Source organism: Petromyzon marinus, chromosome 1, assembly GCF_048934315.1.
Source record: "Petromyzon marinus isolate PM22_M1 ecotype Great Lakes invasive population chromosome 1, UKy_Petmar_22M1.pri1.0, whole genome shotgun sequence".
NCBI lineage: Eukaryota > Metazoa > Chordata > Hyperoartia > Petromyzontiformes > Petromyzontidae > Petromyzon > Petromyzon marinus.
The window spans coordinates 19,059,597-19,082,887 of NC_133667.1; the positions used below are offsets into that span (position 1 = coordinate 19,059,597).

The 23,291-nt window shown below is 44.3% G+C and overlaps 2 protein-coding genes across 2 annotated transcripts in view; one reads left to right on the forward strand and one right to left on the reverse strand.

Annotated features, from left to right (window-relative positions):
• Positions 1–1,473: 1,473 nt before the first annotated feature.
• On the reverse strand, positions 1,474–8,136 carry SENP8 (SUMO peptidase family member, NEDD8 specific). Its single transcript, XM_032966309.2, has 3 exons — positions 8,007–8,136; positions 3,948–4,312; positions 1,474–2,802 (listed from the first exon to the last, which is right to left on the reverse strand). The coding sequence occupies exons 2-3, from the start codon at positions 4,280–4,282 to the stop codon at positions 2,463–2,465; spliced, it is 675 nt and encodes a 224-aa protein (XP_032822200.1). The 5' UTR covers positions 4,283–4,312; positions 8,007–8,136; the 3' UTR covers positions 1,474–2,462.
• Positions 8,137–16,062: 7,926 nt separating this feature from the next.
• Positions 16,063–23,291, forward strand: part of MYO9A (myosin IXA) — a 208,414-nt gene continuing 201,185 nt past the window's right edge. The window contains exon 1 of the mRNA XM_032966355.2: positions 16,063–16,400. The gene's annotated coding sequence lies outside the window, so the exon portion shown is untranslated. The remainder of the gene's footprint in view (positions 16,401–23,291) is intronic.

Here is a 23,291-nt window from a genome sequence, read left to right on the forward strand (position 1 = left end):
TTCGGAGACTAGACAGATCTTACAAGCTAGTTTTCACCTAAAGGCATCATCCCTAACTAGACAGAGTTGAAAAACCAAGGGTCCCCGTTCAACAGGCAGTGCAATCGAGAATGCTTTTCTATTGAATAACCGGTTAGCTCAGAGTGCATCGAAACAGGATTAACGTCCGCGCAGCTGCCTTGCATCAGATTGTTTCAAGATATGGTGGACATTCACTACCAATGCAATTGGCATCCATGTTAGTTACTTTAGCACGTCCATTTTGGTTAGGTCATCTAGCAATGCACAATGTTCTCTGCCATTTTAATCAAGGCACTACTAACACCGTACAATAGAAGTTAACATCCACCTTGTAGCGCCATGGCAAACCTCTGCTCATTTAATGTCCCCCAGGTCACCGTCTCACACGTCTACATGCGCAGGTGTGTACATAAGCCTGTGACGAAACCATTTGAAACGAAGTCATTTTCACAAATTGCAGCACTGCGGAATTGCTGTGTTCAGACAAACACCCTCCACAATTTTCAGATGGTTTGGAGAGATCAGGGAGCACAGTTGTGTTCCTGTCATCTATACACACACACGTACACCTGCATGCAGATGTAGCGTATAACAACTTATGAACACGTGGATAAACGGTAAGTTAAAGTTGTAACTATGCATCCCCGTGAGTTGACAAACTGTCACCAATTAGGGTTGCAGGCATAGCATGAACCCATTACATTAAACCATTTATCCGCAAACCGATTGTCCAATAATTAATTTCTCCAGTTGATAAATCCTGGTTGTCGGAGCATGGCCATCCATATAGTCGGGTTATAGACCGCGGTTAAATGGAGTCATTTGGCATATACCGACAACCAGCCAGGGTCACAGTTATTCAAATATCCAGGGTTATTCAGGTAAAGTGGGTGAACAAATCTTAGGACAGCCTCCTGCCGCCAAATGAACTATGGGTGCAACAGCTGATATGCTTTCTATACTGAATTGGAGGCACTAGAACTCAGTCCTAAAATGATAGCAAGCTCCTTCCCATACCCATCAAGTTGGGAGAGACCGTGTAGGACTGGTGCCAAAGAGGCAAGCGCCTACTGGCCACATCACATTGAGAAACTTTTATCTGGAGTTAGAACTACAGCTAAGAGTTTAGGCAAAGTCTTACAACCAGATATACCTGGATAATTATATTTAGAACGTTTTGTACAACAGCCAACCGTGCAAATCCGTGGGGTTGGGACCCTGGATATGGAAAAGGGGTAAATGGCCTTATGGCAGAACAGCATTGGTTTAGTTTGTGGCCTTCCCCTGCACCTCCAATCAGCACGGATGGCTACATACGTGCAACAGTTGGCTACATACATGCAACAGTTAAACATAAGCAAAGGCTATCAGCGTGAATGTGACCAAAATGGAATCTATAAAGCAGATTCACATCGGGATCCTAAGTGGTAAATTATTGAAGCACAAGGGTGATAAATTACTTGCTTTTATTGAACTTCAAGGTCACAAATATGCATCAGATCTTTGTAAGCGTCATCCTCATAAACACACAACTGCCAAAGTGCAGACCCAAATGCTAGGGAGTCATGTAAAGTGGTTATATGGACTACATCTTTGAAGAATTTAGATATGCCATTTTAAAAGTATGTTTAATCATAACAGTGCTTTTTAAATGAAATAATCCATGGTGATAAGGGGACCATATGACAGATGCTGCAATCCGTGGCACACTGGAGTTTAGTTCCTTAGCCACGAAAATAATTTGCGTAGGGTGCAAACGGCAACAGATTATACAAGAAATCAGCCACGCAATTATTCCAGCCGCAAAAGTGTGGATTATAGGACTCACTAAAAAAATAATCCACAATAAATTCGCACGAGTTTGCAAGTCTTCAAAACAATCAAAATGGTTCAAATCTGCAATGTTATTTTTTTGCTTGACATGCAAAGCAAAAATATTGAAACTGCAATTTTTTAAAAAACTTTCCCTCCATTGAGATGTATCACCACGTTAGCCCTGCCCACTTGTGGATCACAGACCACGAAGCATTCTCAATGTCAGTGTGCCGAGGGTTACAGCAGTCACAAAACCGCCAAGCCACAAAGTACAGTATTTGTGGATCATCTATTGTGAAGTACTTGGACTTGTCGCAATGAAATTTACCCAGGAAAAAAACTCAATAAGCATCAAGATGTTTTCATCTATTTGTTTTCCATGTGGGAGAAAACAAGAGTATCTGGAGAAAACCCACAAATGTGAAGGGGTAACTCAAAGGTCAGTCCATATAGTCAATGCATTCCTGTACCTCCCATTTCCAAACTCCATCTCAACTCAAGCCTACAACACCCGATAATCCTAAGCGGCCTCCCATTCAAGCAATAACCAGGCCCAACCTCGCTCAGCTTCAGAGACCTGACAGATCGGTTGTATTCAGGCCGTTTTGTTTTATACAAGTGTCTGCTCAGCCGCTTGCTATGTGGCTTTGCTTGGCCAGCTTGTCAATGAGTTGCCGCCACTCTCTCCTCTGCTGAGTCACATAAGTCGGAGTAATAATCTCATTCAAGGCAGGGCCCATTCTCCCCAACATGAACTCTTTTGCCAGAATTCTTGCATGGCACAGCACATACATTCCACAGTCATATGCATTCTCCTGCTGTGGAGTCTCAAGTTTTTCACTGAAGATCGGGTTTAAAGACTCATCCCTGCCCAGGAATAACTTCAGCCTCCGTGCAGTGTGAAGTGCCTGCGTGCTGTTGCAACTTCCTTGGCTCGAGTCGTAGTGCAGGAATGTATCCGTCGACCTGCCAGGGTTGCAGATAGGGAGGAAAATGGGTTGGGGGGGGGGGGAATAAAAATCTGCTTCAGCACAAGTCAGTTTTAAACAACGGATATTCTTGGCTCAACATTGTTTTAATAGCACACACGTGAAATGATGTCAACCACCCAAACTTTATACTCTAGATATTTTAATAATAAAAATGGGGCAGTATGCAACAATTGACAATGCTGCTTCATTGCACCCAAATGCACATTATAGCACGAAGTTCATAAAAACCTCAGGCCAAAATACAACTTTAATTATGTTTGTTATGCTCTGAAGATTTAAGGTTAACTGGATGGTCTTTCTTTTTTAAACATCTGCACCATGACTAAGACTTTCCCAACCTAATAAATGGGTTACTCATAATATGCTACATTCAACATGACACTCATTAACAAATTCCTTAAGTTGTGCCGTCATTTCTTTAAATCTAGTGTTTCCGAGTGCTTGTGGGGTTCACCATTGCTTACAAAAATGCTTGACTAGTTCAGGACATGAAAAAATGTGCATGCTACTTCCAAAATCATATACAGTACTCTAAGTAATGCTGTACAGTACACATCTTTAATGTACATTTTATTGTTAGTATAAATGGATATGCGAAGAAAAGTTTAATTTGTCAAGTCTATAATTTGTCACAATTCTATAAGCAATGCAGACTGATGTGGCTTTATGGTGCAGTGAGCTGCACAAGCCAGTTGCAAGGGGCCTGGATCTCTAAAGCAACCGAGTAACTTCTATGGAGCATTTTACCAAAGTGCGCCATCTGTCACCACTTGTCTTATGTAGGATTAGTAATTATAACATTAAGAAAACATGAACCCCGATGAGCAATTACATTACCATTGCATACGTTTAACTATTAGTAACCAGAGCCAAACCTAAAAATGAACATTTCTACGCTGTATTAGGCACTAATAGAATTTCGAGTTTCAAACAGGTGAAAATACACCAGTTCTCACAAGGGCTTTTAATCAAATAAATCCCAACTCCTAAGAAAGATCTGCATTGGGATATTTGAATTTATTTAAGCAGTGTTTTCATGCATAACGGCACCATAGTAGGCCCGGGGGGGACGGCTCGTGCAATGCGAGTGTATCACGCAGTCCTGCCAGCTGTGCATACCTGTCATAAAGCAAGAGGCTCCAGTGTGTGCCCCCGCTAGTATTGGGCGACGCATGATCGTTGATGGCCAGGAACACGAAGTCTTTCTGCGGCAGGTCCAGCGGCCCAAGGACGACTCCAATTTCTTCGTCTGGTGAAAACTTTATGAAATGCGACACCTCGGGCCCGATGAAGCACAACTTCTCGGCGTTGGGCATCCCCAAAAACTCCTCCAGCTCCATATACTCAAAGGCGAACGCCATCACCTGATCGTTAAACCAGTTCGGTGGTTCCAGCAGTGCCACATCGGCACGACGAAGCAGGCAATTGTTGTAGCTCAGCACCACAGGATTCATGGCAGTTGTGGCACCGAGTGCCCACGTAAGCTATGAGGAAATAAAGAAAAAAAGGCCAAGCAAACAGCTCACTTAATGTTCTCATTGCACATATTAAAAAGAGCATCGATGTGTTTGTTCATATTGCATTTGAATACATTTGTTGGACGAGTCCCTTGCTAAACGTAGATTATTCTCCCGGTGAAAAACTAACAGTCGATAACAATATTATTGAATAAGCTCAAGTGACTCAGATTTCTGGTTTGTGTGGAGAATTTACTAGTGGTTACCGTTGACTATATAATGGACGCTAAAGACTGACAAGTTGCATTGTTTTTTTAACACTGGATTGGATACAGTTAATACTACAGCTGGGTATTGATAAAGACTATCAAGTTCAAACTTTAAGAATGAAGTTACTCTGAAATATTTAATGACCGCCTTGTTTTCTCCACGCGACATGCTTTAATACCGATCACTTGGGTTAAACCAAATTGCCACTACATTACATGTTTAAATATAATTTCAGTTCCAAGTGTCGATGCACTTGGTATTACATGTGGCAGATTACACCATAGGACGTAAATAATATACTGTAACTGAGAAACACACAAGGAGATTCGCAATTAAGTCTTGGACTAAAATGCACTGATCGATGTGGCACCACCAATGTTGACAATCTTCACAAGCAAAAGAGTACAGCAGAAGTGTTTATTCTGTAAGGGGCAATATTTCAACTTGGAGGTGGTGGGAAATGAACAATAACAGTGCGAGAGTTAACCTATGTTATATTCCTAACATCGCAGCAATGAATTGACGGATTTATATTAAACGGAGCAATAATTAAAGATACATGTTCACATGCACGAAAAGGAGTACCTGGTACTCGGTTACCTAATCATAGGCAACCGCTAGGCGGGCCTTATGCTGCCAGGTGTTAAAATCCATGGTTCAAGATAGGTAACACCACCACGAGTCGCTTATAAAGGTGCTTTCTACACCTTGCTGTTGTGCATTCTTCCATTCAATGAAATTACCTTTGCTTAGAGAAAGCAACTTAAAACAGATAACAGGCATTTATTATATTACTTTAAATGGTTGTTTTGCGAGCATAAGTCACAAAATAAGCAACCAAGGCTAAAATGTCAAACCGAGCTAGAGTCATTAAACAAACTCAGAAACCATGCGAGGCACCTAAAAAACATAAACGCAAATTGAAACCGTGTAAAGAGCAGCAGGGATTTTATTAGTTGTAGCCTTGAACCAGCGAGTCCACATTTGTCTGCCCGAAACATGTTTCTCCAGAAAATAAATTACGAACTCCGCTTGTGGCTTATTAATTGCATTCACAACCATCATAGAAGTGGCAATAAATCATTGTACCTATTACCTGACAATTTCCTTATTTAAAAAAACTCCTCTTCCGTGGCATGCGAGTGCATGTGTACACACTTTAAGCCACCACTTGAGCCATCCGGCTACTTGAGCACACACATTAGCCCAACAAAAGCCATCAATGACTCATAGAGTGGACCAATGTTTACTGCCGAATGGAATTGGCCCAACATTGGTGCTTAATTCACATTCGGGAGGTCATTACAAGTGCCCACCTGATCATGACAGTCGAACAAGTTTTCCCCCCCCCCTCCCACCCAAAATTTGTTCGCATCTCCCGAAAACCAGCCGTTTACAACAGAAAAGTAGCGACAAATGCGAGTGCGCACATAACATTCAGAGCTCAAGCTGGAGCGGTGTGCAATGAGCAAGGCTTTCTTCAGCACGTTTCTGACAAACATGGGTACTTATTTCCTAAGCGCCAAGAACTGGGCGAGACTTTCTTGAGGCCATTCAAACAAGACACCCGGTCGAGGGCGCCGTGTCTGTATCACTTTCACAAGGCTGCGACTTGAATGCCAGTTGGCGATTTATTTACTATTCCCGTGATATCCCCCCCCCCCCCCCCCAAGGTTGATCAATTCTGCATAACATTTTTGGGAAGCTAACACCGCAATTGGCCAATAGATACCAGCCCGTATCATAACAAAGGTAACATATTCACCCCCGATGGAAGACTTGAATGAGTCATGCAAACCCTCTAATGCCCTCTACCTCCCCTACACTGCCATCACCACCTCCATTCACCTCGCATTGTACAGCAAAATGCGGACTAGTCGCCATCTGTGATATGGCCATCAATATGGGATAGAATATTTATCCATCGCACGCATGGAGTTTCACTAGGTTATCCGGTTCCCGCCCACATTTATAAACTCATTAAAATTGGCAGAAAACATCTTACCATTCAGAGGACCGCAGAGCTAGAAAATTGCCGCCTTCGAAAGGCAGTATTATTGACGAACAATTATGCTTGAGCGCGAAAAATAAGCAAATGCAGCATTAACAAATAATTTCCTCCATGCCAATTGTAATGCAGTGGCTCAATCTTGTTAGGATATAATGGCCCCCCCCACCCCCATTTAAGATCACTCGTCCCCGTTCACAGGCAAACGGGATGGCCCTGCAGAGCACGTGGCTCGGAGCGCTGCCAGCACCAAGCGTTCAGGTGGGGGCATTCACTCCACATTGGCGCGCAATGCGAAAGTGGAGCGCTTGGGGGCGCACCACACCAGCTCATACACCTGACACTGCCTCCATCCCGAACCAATTCGACAACCAGCCACCAACCCCCTAGCCGGTCAACTAGCCAGTCACCAAGCTACGAATGAACCAGCCACTAGCATTAGTCAACCAGCCACCAACCCCCTAGCCAGTCACCCAGCTACGAGTCAACCAGCCACCAACCCCCTAGCCGGTCAACTAGCCAGTCACCCAGGTACAGGTCAACCAGCCACCAGCCCATAGCCGGTCAACTAGCCAGTCACCAAGCTACGAGTGAACCAGCCACTAGCATTAGTCAACCAGCCACCAACCCCCTAGCCAGTCACCCAGCTACGAGTCAACCAGCCACCAACCCCCTAGCCGGTCAACTAGCCAGTCACCCAGGTACAGGTCAACCAGCCACCAGCCCCTAGCCGGTCAACTAGCCAGTCACCCAGGTACAGGTCAACCAGCCACCAGCCCCCTAGCCGGTCAACAAGCCAGTCACTCCTAGCCGGCCAACTAGCCAGTCACCAAGCTACGAGTCAATCAGCCACTAGCATTAGCCAACCAGACACCAGCCCCGTAGCCGGTCAACTAGCCAGTCACCCCTAGCCAGTCAACTAGCCAGTCACCCAGCTACGAGTCAACCAGCCACCAACCCCCTAGCCGGTCAACTAGCCAGTCACCAAGCTAGGAGTCAACCAGCCACCAGCATTAGTCAACCAGACACCAGCCCCTAGCCGGTCAACTAGCCAGTCACCCAGCTACGAGTCAACCAGCCACCAGCATTAGTCAACCAGCCACCAACCCCTAGCCAGTCAACTAGCCAGTCACCCCTAGCCGGTCAACTAGCCAGTCACCCAGCTACAAGTCAACCAGACACCAGCCCCCTAGCCAGTGACCCAGCTAGGAGTCAACCAGACACCGATGGCAGTCCTTGGACTCGCTCAGGAGCCCAAAGCAGAAACCACCGCAGCGCTAAACTCCCTCTCACAAACTCGAATCCGTCACCCCCTCGCCACGGGGCTTTCTGCCCCCTCCTCGGCACCCTGTCCTCACTCCTGCCGCTCTTCGGGTCCAGCAGCAGCAACCGAGAGAGAGACAAAGGCGGCCGTGGAAGAAGCGCCACCGCCTGCTACTGTACCTCGCTGTTGTTGTTCCCGCCGTTTCCGGGTGACGTCAGCGCCCAGGGGTTTTGCGATTCTCCCTTAAATACGATTCTCTCCCGATTCGAATCCTTACATCCCAACGTTAATAGGAGAATCGATTAAACAAATGGTGTGGTTGTTCCACGATTCTCCCTTGAATACGATTCCAACTCGCGATTCAATTGCTTAGGTCCTATCGATAATTATTTGCAAATGTATTGGTTGTGACACGATTCTCCCTTGAATACGATTCCCTCTCGCAATTCGATTACTTACATCTCATCGTTAATTGGAGACTCTATTATGCAAATGTATTGGTTCTTCCAGGGTGGTCCTGATCAGAATCAGAATATTTATTGATACCGGAGGAATCCGATGAGCTGTAAAGCTCTTTATTTTCACGGATGTCCAGGAGGGGCGGGTAAAAAAAACCCGTTAAAACAACAGACAATACAAACAAAATAATAATAAAAAATATTATTTTATTGTTTCCCTTGCACGTGACTTTACCGAAAGAACCAAGAATATGAATCCCTGCAGTCACGAAAGCTTTAAATAAAAAAATACAAACAAAGGCAAACAAAACATCCCAATAAACATACAGATAAAACTAAACCATGCTACCAGGTAGAGTCCACTCAAGTGGGAACGTAATCTTTTTTTTTTTAAAGCGACCTGGCCACAAATGATAATTTAACAAAGTGGCTTATCACGTAGAAATTGACAGCAGAAAAATAATGTCTTGTGATCCCCCCTCTACCCCCCCCACCACCAATTAAATTACCCCTAAATATTTGTTTTAAGATTTGATACTAGCAGGGATACTTGCGGCTATCTTTAGTGAATGTATAGTGGCTCAATCGTTGTGTTCAGAAGGACGGGGGCAGTGGGTGGGGGGGTCAATAGCGTTACAGCAACTGTTAAGATGTTGCTGTGACATAGGGCCCATAGGGCCTGCTGTAACGAATGTAGCGGAAGGTGCCGCAATGTGGTAACGAAATGATACTGCACGGGATTGTTGGCAAACGTGCCGGGTAATCACGAAGCATTTTTAATCTGCACGTGGCAGAGTAACGCAGCGGGCACAAGCGGTGGCTGGAAAAAAAAAGGTCTCATTGACCAATCTAGGGGCACATGTTCAACTCAAAAGGGGAACAATTCTATTCAAAGAACATTCATTGGTGTAGGGAAAACAAAGTTGGGAGGCCGCGTGAATTGGTAGTGTAAGTTGGGGAAGGAATGATGTTCTTGTTGTAATTAGTGGAATTTTAAATTAGTCAAAGTTTAATCATCTCTTGATTGAGTTGAGTATTTTTGTAGGTCGCATGGAGAATAGTGATAAAAGTTAATGTTTTTTTTAAATGTAAATACTTTAAAAGTTAATTATGCCGTTTTTTTTTATCTCGCCACGGAAAGACAACGGGCGAGGTCGCCGAGGATGGCCCTTAATTGGAATCACCGCAACGGGTTTATTGGGTGATGCCAATCAACGGCAAGTGTTAGATTAACTTAATGAGGAGGGTGGTGGTGGTGGTGTTAATTACGTGATTGTGAGATGTGCGAGGCCAGATAAATGTGTGCTGGTTTAGGGATGGTGGGAGCGTGTGGGTACCGTTTGCATACCTGTCAATCCCTTATCAGTGCCAACCTTATTACACACCTTATTGGTCACCCCGTGCCCCTTATAAATATCAACATTCATCCTACAAAGTCCCATCACAAGGGAGAAACACAGACATGTTTTTGCCTGTATTGAAACGGCTGTTTCCATGTATAATAATACGGCTATACCGCATGGGTTGACAGTTATGCGTTTGGGGGGCACTGAGCCCCCCTATATATTATGTCGGCTCGCCATGTCGCTAAGGTTTTCCATGAGGATTTAAAATGTAACCCTGCCAAGCTTGGTGGCGATAGCTTTAACGGTGTGGATTTGTAATCGGAACAAACAGACTTTCATTTTATATACACATAAAAAGATAACAGATTGCTTACATTACATTACACACCCATTGATAAACACACATTATGACGTTTTACAGAATTAAATTTGGGGGGGGGGATCACAATACATCTGGATCACTCTGAACAGTAACATTCGGGGTTGCTAAGATGACCGGTTCAGAAATGGAGGAACCGGTAACCGATTCCAACGCAATTTAATAATGAACGCACTGGTTGAAGCTTACGCCTACTCTTTCAATTGATATATTTATAAACTGCAGTGGCGGGAAATAAACTAAAACTGAACGAATTTGTATTTTTATCAAGCAAGGCCCACTGAGCTATGTAGTTCTCAGAAGCGACTTGGCCTATAAATGATAGCTCAACGAAGCGGCTTATCACGTGGAAATGTATAAAAGAGTGATGTTTATTCTAAATGTGGAGGGAAAGACCGGAGGATCCGGAGAAAAATCCACACGACCACGGGGAGAGAGAGATGCAAACACCAAATATACAGCTGCAGGCGTCATAGTCGGTGATTGAATCCACGACCTCCTGTGTACCAGGCGAGGTAGTTGGGATCATTGTGCCAAACACTACACAACAGTGGCTCCCGTTGTTTCTCAGGCAAAATTGTAAAGCTGTTATTTTTAGTTGGGAAGCAACTCTATATTGTTCTGACTTGATTCTGTGGGGGGGGGGGGGGGAATCTGATATCTCAAATCTGAAGTGGAGGGCCTCCACTAGAGGGAGCTAATAACATCATTTTTGGAAGAGTTCTGTAAATAATTATAATAGAAACATAAACCCATTTAAGGAATTCAACTTTACGAATCTTACAGTATTCTTGCTTTGCAACTCTTGGATGGGTTCCGTATTTGTGTTTATATTTTTTTATTGCCAGGAATTTCGTTGGGCGGCAAACCGGTAACCGGTTTTGAACAGGTTTTTCCTTCTCATTCGGTTCCCGGCAATGCTCGACATATCTTCTTCGATAGATAAATATAAACCTTAATCTGTAAGTCTCAAAACGCTCAAGGTAGAAAGCTGACATTTGGTACATAGGTAGCTTTTAGGACACAAACAACAGTAAAAATCTGGAAATCAGAGATTATTCATTTTAAGACTCCCAAATCTCGATTTTAATTGCCCCATAAACGGGTCTGTGCCTAGTGTCATTCAGAAACCGTTCAAAATATAGGAATGTGGTTTTTTGTTGTTTTTTAGAGCGTTAAACAAAAAGTAAATTATATCGAGAACCATTGTTCTATGTTTGATTGTTTTAAAGATATTTCGGATTCAAGCGGTTTTTAACGAAAAAATACACATTTTATTACGTTCAAATCTGAATAATTTGAAAACAGTAAAAGATAGGAGATTCAACTCATAGAGTTTAAGTTAATTATATTTTGTTCTTTGATAAAAAAAGAACGGAATCTTTAAATTGAGTGGTTTTCGATGAGTACATGTTTAAATAGAAGTTGAATCAAGTCATCAACATTTTTTTGTTCTTTTTTTGCGGAAAAATACACATTTTTGGAGTAGTTGTTAGTGTCTGTAGATATTTTTTTTAAAAAATAATATCAGTTTAATTATTATATTAATTTAAAAAGTGTGCCTGGCAAAGACAGGCCTTATGAATTAGTTCTTCAATACCACTTCGGCCTTACAGGAAATCAAATATCTAATAGGCGACGTTTCGGGCAATGGTCCTTCAGAGCACATACATGATGTTACAATGTTGTAATTGGACATTGTTGGTCTTCATCCAGCGATGGACGAAGCATGTTTGATGATGACACGAGGCTGACTACGAGTGTCTGGCCAGCACCACGGCTCTCTTCACTGCAGCGATTCCCAATGGAGAGGCAATTATTTGTTACAATTCTAGTCAAAAGTCCCACAATTATAAGTCGATTCTATTCTTTCTAAACGTGTTTTAGAATTGTTACTCTCAGCTAATCTTTCATATGGCTGATGTAGATGCAGACCAAACCTACAATTTCACATTCAGGTGGTCAAGCCAGATAACCGCATCAGCAATAACGGATTGTATCGCTGTGATGTCACCTTCCTAATTGTGGATCCATAATTACATCGTTATATGTTGTACAGTCTGTTCTGGATGACCACAGTCGCACACTGGAGAGTTTTTAAGTTTCAATTTGTGCATAAGTTATCCGCATCTGCCATGGTTTGTACGGATGCCGTCTAGGGTGGACCAAGCTAATGACCTTCGTGAGAGATCAAACCCATGGATCTTCTGCGTTGGGTCTTTCAAGATCGGTAGATCAGCCGACATAGAATAACCAAATAAAAACTATTGTCTCCTCTCTTCCCACGTGTGCCGCTGGACGGGAGGTGATGACTGGGGCTTGGTGACGTCACAGGCATCATCTTTGGGGGAGGCAAGTGGTGGTGGCCGTCATATGAATTGGGGAATGATATAATCTATACCACATTTTTTTGTGGCTGATTCATATGCTCAATCGGAAGCAGGAGAGAGGGGCAAGTGGAGACACTCTCTCGTGCTGCCTGTAGGAGGCGGAACAACACTGGGAACTTAAATACACCGTCCTCCGTGTCTACACGTACAATCCGCTGCTACACGGGGGGGGTGGGGGTCAGACATTTGTGACGATGTGTGACGAGGGGAGGGGGGGGGTGAGAAATGTGACGTCACATCAAAATGCGCAACTTTAAATAAATATAGACAGCACGTTCTACTTAATTAAATGGACTTTTTGATAAATGTTTTCTCCTACAACATCAGAGTGCAGCGCCACATTAAATACGCACTACAGTGACAATAGTTTAAAGCTAAGTGAAGCATGTTTTATATATATATTTTTTTGGGGGGGGGGCAGAGCTTTCTGACGTCATATTTGAGGGATGGGGGGGGTCTGACTTTTTGTGACGCCGTGTAACGTGGGCGGGGGGGGGTAAAAAACCGTCCAAAATCGCGTGACGTCATTTATGGACGGCCCCTTCAACGTATCAGAAGACGCCCATTGACGTTTGTTGCAGCGCCTTGTAGTAACCTGAGCGCGATGGTGGCTATGCACGTGGCTTGTAATCCAGCACTGCATGCACGAACGACGTGAAACTCCCTTCCTCTGTGGGCGTCGAGGTGCCATGACCCTTGGTCGCCAGGAGAGAGCAGTACAGCGAGTGGACTTATCGCCAACTGTTTCCGTCTGTACGAGGATAGAGTGTTTCCCCCTCGCGCGCATGCATCGCCCTTCTTGGCTCTGATCTTCATCAAGCACATCGAGGTGGTCAGTAAATGAAATGTAATTATGGTAGTGCTCTTGCGTTGTCACCTTTACTTCGCCTCTGTCTCTTGCCATATCTGCAGCACACGCACTCACTCTCTCGGGGCCACACGCACACACAGGGGAACTTCCAACAGCTGGTGGAAAACTTCAAGCAAAGATGCCTTTAATTGCGCACTGGGAAGACGCCAACAGCATCGGCAACTCCGTCAATGCTTGCAACCTGATTGTCTCGTCAAGATTCGACCTTGACAACGCTCCGTTCACCGCCTCTGTTCCCCCTCAATCGCTTCCCTGATTCTGAGAGGTAAGCCGCTTACACACATGCCAGAGAAGGGGTGGAAATCTAGCGAGCTACTTGTCTGCCAAGGCCAATCGCACACAAGAGTCAGTCACGCTGCCAATTCCCCTTAATATCGTCGATAAGGGACGCGATAATACGCACCGTTTATCATGAACTTCCCCAATGAATGGCTGAACACATCTTAAAATAAGAGCCCAATGCAGGAACCCCTCCTGAAAAAGTGTTCTAAGACTGACTCAGTGCGACTTTCCTGGATGAACAAGTGGGTTTTATTATTGTTTTAGAATGCGGTGTCCCTTGCACATGGACATTGCCAACGCTTGGTGCGCTACTGAGCCGTTTCACCCGCATCATCGTCTCGTGCGGCTGGACGATGATGCGTGTTTGTGTTGTAAACTTACGAGTCGATACATCTCACCAGACTTTCATTTGATTGTTGTTTTAGTATGCATTCGGTCATGCATATAGGTAACTGGTTATCTAATACGTGTACAACATCTTAGCTGGCATTTGGCAAATGCGTAGTTAAGTCCAAGGTTATAACAATAAAACATTATCGAAAACGAATTCATTGAGATTGGCCCCCCATTAATTGCATCCTGGAGGTTAATGTTTTACTCGTTAAGTCAGCCTACATTTCTAAACGTAAATCGTAAAACAAAGATATATATTATCAGCGAAAAAAGTAATTCCCCTCCTGTGGAGTGTGACTCAGACCAATAAAAAAATATAATGGCCACAACTTGCTACCAGGGACTAGTTCCTGATGCGACTACAGTGTAGCTCTGGCACATTGAAAAACATTAACAAAGTTTTAATGGAAATAGGAGGTGGTGTGTCTTCCCAGGGGGACTATGTTGAATAAGAGCAAGGCAGGGGTAGGTCTTCATCCAGAGCTTGATTCGAATGGAGCCAGGAAAGGATTGAAGAAGATGGGGAGAAGGAACAGCAGCTGGTCATCATCGAGGGGTTGGAGTGAGTGATAACAAATGTGGATTGGGGTGAATGAGGTGGACGGGCCGGCTCTCTATTGAGAACTTCGATCAAGTGTGGTGGAAGAAGACAGTGCTGAGGTGTTTTCAAGCGGTAAGAAGTTGACCAGGAGAGGGATGTGGGCTTGTGGTGAAAGTCAAACGCAGTGGTTGAATGAAGGGGAAATTATTAACTGAAGAGTAAAAGGTTGTGTTTAGTTACATTAAAGTGAAGGGGTAAATTGTGTTGTAAAGATTGAGTGCAGTAGATGTGGTTGTTGTGAAGTGTAGGGTAGTAGTTGTGGGCCAGTTAAGAAAGGTTGAATGAAGGGGAACAGTTGTGGACCTGTGATTAAATAGGATAGTGCTCTATAGTTGTATAATACCAGTTATTAAACCAGGAAAGCCCTACTGAGTCTCAAAATTATTTTTAGAAAGGATTTTATCTTCGGATGTTTGAATAATTTCATGAACAATGTTGTGGCATGTGGAAGAAAACCAGAAAACCCAGAGAAGCCCCACATATAGGAGAGGGTGACACTCGGCACTGCCATCTCCTGGCCACACCTCATTGCCCCATAGCCACAACACTTGGAAAGCCCTGGTGGTCGCCCATCCAAGTACTACTAATTTGGTCAAAGGATGTGGTTTACCGAAGGGTAGTGGTTGAGTATTAGGAATTTACGATGTTGTAATGAGGTTAAGAAATTGTGGGGCTGTGGTGTGGTGAAAGAGTAAGGATCCTGGTCTTGCACGTGCGAATGACTTTATAGTTGGTGGCTGTGGGGGTTAAGTAGCTATGAGAGCCCATGGAAGTTATAATTATTTGGGTGGGTCGAAATTTGTCCGCACTTCCAAACCCAAGCCTCCCATCTCTCACGCATTCAGCCTGTCTCTGGCTCTCGCATCAAAAGTACTGATTCTCGTGAAATCCACGTGAGTGAAGAACCAGTATTTTTGATACAGCCGGTGCAGACATTCCCCCACGAACCCCCTCATCCCACTGGTCTCACAACTTCGCGTGTCAACACTCACGCATTCCCACGTCTCTCCGTTCAATCTCACTGCACATCTCTGAACTAGACCAGCGACGTCAGCCCTCGGTTTGTAGTTGAGTTAAGAAAACTCACGAGGAGGAGGAGGAGAATATACGTTTCAGTGCTGCGTTTGAGTGAAGGGATAGGATGGAGAGGAATGGGATGCGGTGAAATGATGAGATAAGAGAGCGATGTGGTGGCACAGAGAAAGGAATGTGACGGAGCCCAGACATGTGGGATGGGTTAATGCGATCGAGGGATATGAGAGGATGAGATAGATAGAGAGAGGGAGAGATTGGGTGGCATACACACACACATTGAACGGGAGAGAGGGATGGAGCTGAGAGAAGAGGACGGGGTGGGATAGAGAGGAATGTGATGGCACGGAGAGAGAGAGAGGATGGAATCGAGAGGAGGAATGGGAGAGCTGTTCAGGAGTCGTGCCTTAGGTAGAGATGAAGTGGTGAGTGGGGGGGGGGGTGCCACACCCTCCCCCACACCCTCCCCGCCCCCCCCCTGCGCGCATGCGCAGTGCGCTCCGGAAAGGCTCGGCTCTCACCCAGAGCGGAGCGGCTGTGGTTGCGTGCGGCGGCGTCGTCCGTCTTCAGTCCGCTGCTGCTGCACCCAAAGCAACCACCACCACAACCACCACCACAACCACCACCACAACAACCACAACAACAACCAGCAACCACCACACTACTCCACGCGGTGCAAGTAGCACAGCCAGCGGAGCAGCGCGTGTGCGTGCAACAGCACGCAGGGAGGGGAGGGGAGGGGGGTCCGCTGGGCAATGCGGGCGGCGCTGAAAGTTTGTCGGTGAAGACGGGGAGAGAGCGAGGAGGAGGAGGAGGAAGAGGTGAGCGCGTAGTCTGAGGATGTTCAGCGTGATTTAGCATATTGCTTTCGTCATTTGTTACCATTAGCTGTATCAACCTCATCATTACCATCGCGTTGTTATCATTCACGTGATGATTTGTGTGTTGTGTGTTGTGTTTGCTGCATGGAACGTCAGCTGGCAGCGGCAGTATTGTCATCCAGAGCAGCAACGGCGGCTATCATGATGGATTGATGATCGTGGTCTGCGTCGTGATGATATCGTGTTGATGTGTCACCATCCCGGTCATGTTTTGTGAGGAGCAAAATCACGATCTGTCACAACCATCACAATCCCGTCAGAGTCGTCATCGTTGCATTGCCATGTTCCATAGTCACTGTTTTATTGTTACCTTCATCGTCATCATGTTGAGTTTTCACCATAATCAACGTTTTATAATCGTTATCGTCTTTTACTGCCGTCTTCGTCGTCAGATTTATAATTTTAGCAAGCTATTTCACGTTTTATAATCGTTATCTTTTACTGCCATATTTGTCATCAGATTTCACATTTGAGCATATTCATCATAACCATATTGTTTTGTAATAACCCCACTATTGCTATATTTAATCAGTGTCATCATCAATGTTTCACCACCACCATCATCAAGGGCATGATGACGATGATGATATCTAGACATCACGCTCCATGTGGATGTCTTCAGCCAAGCTGAACGTGTGCTGGCTGGAATGAGACTTTGACAGACAGGACATGAAGGTGCACCATCAGACATGTTCATCGTACATTCGTGATGTTGTGCGACAGCAAGGACTCTCTTTGTAACGACGTGCACGGAAGGAAGTGAGTGTTGTTTAAAACACAGGCAAGGCACTGTGGTTCCCGTTCAGGGACGCCTTTTAAAACGAGCATTTTGCATTTTGCATTGACTAGCAACAATGCACAAAGGAGAAACTGCACATCGGTGCAGAGAGGTTCGACAAAATCATATCCATTGTCCCATACAGGATGAGTAGGAGAGAGATAGAGAGAAGTGTTCACGTGTGTACACCATTTCGAAACACAAGGGGGGTGGTGGGAAACAGTGCTGGGCCAGCAGACGTGGAGGCTGCAGAGGGGACAGAATGTTCATCACAATGGACCCACAATTGACAGCAGCATTGCTGATGCGGTGTGGGAGCGGCGTGGGAGCGGTGGGTGGAATCGAGCGCACGGCCTGTGTTATAGAGCCAGGCTACAGTCTACGTTATAGACTGTCAGTACACTCCAAATAGAACCAGGCTACAGTCTACGTTATAGACTGCCAGTACACTCCAAATAGAACCAGGCTACAGTCTACATTATAGACTGCCAGTACACTCCAAATAGAACCAGGCTACAGTCTACGTTATAGACTACCAGTACGCTCCAAATAGAACCAGGCTACAGTCTACGTTATAGACTGCCAGTACACTCCAAATAGAACCAGGCTACAGTCTACATTATAGACTGCCAGTACACTCCAAATAGAATCAGGCTATAGTCTACGTTATAGACTGCCATTACTCCAAATAGAACCAGGCTACAGTCTACGTTATAGACTGCCAGTACGCTCCAAATAGAACCAGGCTACAGTCTACATTATAGACTGCCAGTACACTCCAAATAGAACCAGGCAACAGTCTACGTTATAGACTGCCAGTACACTCCAAATAGAACCAGGCTACAGTCTACATTATAGACTGCCAGTACACTCCAAATAGAACCAGGCTACAGTCTACATTATAGACTGCCAGTAGACTCCAAATAGAACCAGGCTACAGTCTACATTATAGACTGCCAGTACACTCCAAATAGAACCAGGCTACAGTCTACATTATAGACTGCCAGTACACTCCAAATAGAGCCAGGCAACAGTCTACGTTATAGACTGCCAGTACGCTCCAAATAGAACCAGGCTACAGTCTACATTATAGACTGCCAGTACACTCCAAATAGAACCAGGCTACAGTCTACATTATAGACTGCCAGTACACTCCAAATAGAACCAGGCTACAGTCTACATTATAGACTGCCAGTACACTCCAAATAGAACCACGCTACAGTCTACATTATAGACTGCCAGTACACTCCAAATAGAACCAGGCTACAGTCTACATTATAGACTGCCAGTACACTCCAAATAGAACCAGGCTACAGTCTACATTATAGACTGCCAGTACACTCCAAATAGAACCAGGCTACAGTCTACATTATAGACTGCCAGTACAATCACTCCGATTGGAAGCAAGCTGCAGTCTACATTAGTGTCTTTTCTTATTTTTTTATTTAATTGTATTATATTTTTATTCACTTTTTGATTTTTCTACCTACGTGACGTTCCCGAAAGAACCAAGAATATGAAGGCTTGTGTTATGTACAGTGTTGCAGTGTGTCAACAATGGCCTACGACAGCTGCCCCACGGAGCTGCCCCGTGGCCCGCGCGGTGCTGTGTCACGATCATCAGCTTTTGTGTCTCGCTGGCTCGGCGATCTTTCTCCACGTGTGCAGCAGGGCCCACCGCGGAACAAGACTCCACGTGGGGGAGCGATAACCCTCGGGGGTGATCAATCGCTTCTCCCTTGCCCACCCCCCAAACCAAATCGTGATGCAATGAGTTTCCGTGGCTCCGGATCGCGACTCGGTTCTTGTAAAAACATTTTTTTTTACGTTGGGGGTGAATGTAGCGGCTTCTGTTTGCTGCAGTGAAGCCATTAGATACAACATACCCACCACGTGTTGTTTCTTACACACGTGATTATATATGTATGTATGTTCAGTAGACTGAACCATGAGAATTGATACTAACATATTCATTTTGTATCTTTATGCCCCGAGTAATCATGCCTTATCGCCTTGGGGGCCGTCCATAAATGACGTCACGCACCTGGGGGGGAGGGTCAGACATTTGTGACGATGTGTGACGAGGGGGGGGGGTGTTGAGAAATGTGACGTCACGTAAAAATGTTCAACTTTAAATATAGACAACACGTTCTACTTAATTAAATAGACGTTTTAATAAATGTTTTCTCCTACAACATCAGAGTGCAGCGCCACATTACTCACTACAATGACAATAGTTTAAAACGATTTGAACCATGTTTTATTTTCTGAATGGAAATATGGTTTGGGGGGGGGGTGCAGAGCTTTGTGACGTCATATTTGAGGGGGGTTCTGACTTTTTGTGACGCCGTGTGACGAGGGGAGGGTCAAAAATCGTCTAAAATCGCGTGACGTCATTTATGGACAGCCCCTTTACAGTATATACATACTGATCATGTTCATACATACTCTATAACTTTCCATATGATATTCACATCGTTTTGTTGCTGGCAGAAGGTACACCACAATACCTTTTGCTTGTTATGCTCAAGGAGATGATCTACTCATCCTGCAAGTTGACACCCAGATCACCAACGTCAATATATATGGGAGAGCTGTCAAAACGTGCTGCCGCAAAACCACATCGCGGGTCCATGGAGCCAGAAATTGTTCAAGCAGAGAGTGGGGCTGTGTACAGTGGCTTGGGTAATTCTGGTAGGCAGAGCCGAGCGAGATTGGGTAGGCGGGCAGTGCGTATCTGCTGACCTCACAATGTGTGATGTGTCGGTAGGGCCCTGGCTTGTAGGCAAGGCGTGTGCCGCTGTCACCACGCCCAGTGCCAGCGAGAGGCTGCTGTGCTTGCGTCCAGATCCCCCCCCCCTTACACGTTGACTGTAAACAATGCGAGCGAGTGAAACGCGGCGCTTTTGATGGGCGCGGGGCGACAGGGATGTTGCGATGAGCATAAAGTGCTCGAGGTGCTGACGATTGACTTGAGATAACGAAATTGGCATGCGCTGCCCTCCCTGGTGCGAGATAAGTTCCGTGTGCATCTCGACGTGATGATGCTAGAAAATAAAAGGTCACGTAGTTTAAGTGGTTTGGAAATGTGCAGCAGCAGAGCAAGTTTAGGGCGATTGCAAATATATAGCAATGTGATTTCCGCTGCCTGACTGCACGTCAACTACATTGATGCATATTTCGTTGATAGTGTTTTGATTTCAGTAAACTCCAGACATAGCATTACCGTTTTGAGATGAATCAAGGTACCAAATTGAGTAAGTAGATAAAGGTTGATAGTCACTGTAGGCATGTTCTCTTGCCAAACTGTTAAAGTGAATTGCGGAAAAGCAGGAGGATGATATGGATGTCATATTTCTGTCTGCTGGTGCTGACGTAGTCACAATGCAATGTTTCCGACGCCACCTATACGTTCACACAATGAAGAGTAAATACGCGTTTTGCTGAATCATAATAGCTGCAGTCCGTAAGAAGCAACACTTCAAATACAGGACATGGTTAACGTTGGCGTGTCCATTGATTTTGAAATGGGAGTGGCACTGTTTAATTTTAGAGGTCAAAGTTATTGAGTATACTTAGTATTCTCAAAGCTATGACAACGCCTAATAGTGGCAGTTGAGTCAAACTGGCACTTTAGGTCATGTCACGATATTGTCTCGTTACGTTGTGCTTATCCATTCGCATTTTGGTCAATCCTGGTAAGTGTTTAGTTTGAAAGCAACACTTGCGTGTGTTTCTGCAACTATGTTAATGGTTTGTTTATGAGCAGACACTGACATTGGCAGTTTTTTTTAATTGTGGATATATATTTATGCAGTCTGTCATTTAAAAATGTGAAAACACTCAATGTTAATAACACATTAATGTGCACTTGTTGTTGCTTGTACAGTGAATTGGTTGGTGAAAAAAGAGTCGTGAAAATATTATTTTAATTTATCGAATTATTTAAAGCTCAGTGGTGAGTTTAACCATCACCATGTGAATGACTCATGACTAGCGTTTAAATGTATTGCCATCTCTATTTAACCTGAGCAAATGATGTCACAAATTCCTCTGTAGAACACAAATTAAGTTAATTAGCCTATTGGCCTTTTGGAACAAAGTTTAACAAGAGTATTTATTAAAGCTGATACTCTGGAATGGTTTCAACATTCTGTATTTCATCAGCAGGGCCAGGTCTTGTTAAACAAATGTTGTCACATTTCCAGATGTTATTGCAAAGAACCATCCACTTAAGCTGAGGTCCATTCAGCAAAACACAGCAAAATAAAAAAATCATCACGAACGGTTACAAAGGATCTTGAGTACAGTAACAGGAACAGACAAAAGTGTTCCTCGGGCATTGTTCCAAATGCAGTGTTATAACAAGAGAGTACAACTTTTCATTCACCTGCTAATTATATTACATTGTTTAAATGATAGTAAAAAAACATAGGCTACAAGATAAAGAAGCAGGTATTACATATAACTTTTTATCGAATTGTATATTCGTGATATACAAATTTTTATTTGAAATTATTTTACAGTGGCATTGTTGAGGTTTATTAACAAACTATTTCTATGCCTGGCAGTGGTGTATGATATATCTCAACACAATGCCTTGCTTTGGCAGGCCCTAAACGATTCATTTTCACAAAAATTCCCAAAGTAATTATATAGAGTGGCTTACTCAGTCATATATTGAGTCCAACAATGTTGGAAGTTTTTTTTTTAAGGATGAAAGGGATCAAGTAATCTAATAAAATCAGCTGCCACATCACAATGTTGCTCAAACATCACTGTGTGATGCATGAAACGGCTGTTGTTGCTCATCTTCCTTAATCCTGCCCAACTCCAGATAACCATGGACAATGCCACGCATTGTCACCTAATCGTGCACCCTTACTGTATTTCTGCTGCCGATGTGCTTCACAGCTCCGGAACAGTTGGCCCTCTGTTGCTTGCTTTCCCTCTGATGTGTTGTGCTTCCCTTTCCTCTCTTGCCCTGCAAAATGCATGGTGTAATGATTGAATGGGGCCGATGGGGAGGGGATTTGTTTCCTGCGAAGCCTCTAATCTCACCCATGCAGCTTCCATGGAAAGGGGGATTGACAGCAACACATGGGTGTAGCGTGCCCTCTTTGGCCGTTTGACGCGGACACTCGGAAAGGATGTGCCTTGTACTCTGTGGAAGAACACTGGCAGAAGCATGTCAACCATGCAAGGGAATGTGCTTACAACACAATGCGGCATGTGCCTAATTGATTTGTATCTCTGACCGACTCGACCACTAGACGTGTGTGCTAATTGGCACATTAATGAAAATGCGCGTTTCACATTCACATGTATGCATGTTGAACTTGTTTCGCACATTACGTAGTCAACAGTGCTGCTCGTAGGTGCGTGGGAAGGACAACAAAATAAAACACAAAAAGCAGTTGTAAAGAAATGAGTTATCAATCTAGAAACATTGCGTTTAGAGTATTTGGCTGCTGTAAATTTCCACATGATAAGCTGCTTGGTTTAATTATCATTTTTAGCCAGGCCACTTCTGGAAAAGAGCTGTACAGCTCAGTGGGCCTTACCTGGTAAAATAAAAAAAATGTGTAGTTTAGCTTCTAGTTTAATTAAGGATTGATCCGAGAGAGGAGAGGAATCTGATAAGGAGAGAGGTGGTGGGCTGGAAGGGAGTTTAAACTTGACCTATGTACATGTTTCCAAGAGGGAAGTAGTATGATGAATATACTTCATAATCACCACAAACATGTTACTCTTGATTTTTTTAAAAATATACTTGTCCATTATTCCACTTATACATTGAGCACTGAAGCTAGAACATTTATGGGCAATGTTCCAAAATTCATCAGCGAAAATTTCCAACATGCAGGTTATTAATTTGAGAGGGTGCGATCAGACCTGGGGAGTTGCCAATTTTTTTTATGGAGGAATTAACAGCTCGGTCGATCAACACTTGAATGCCATCTGCAAGAGAATATTGAGCGAATATCCAAGAGCACAACAGTGCAAGTTTGGACAAGGCGAAGAGACATAGGGTGGGGATTGCATGCCCTTCA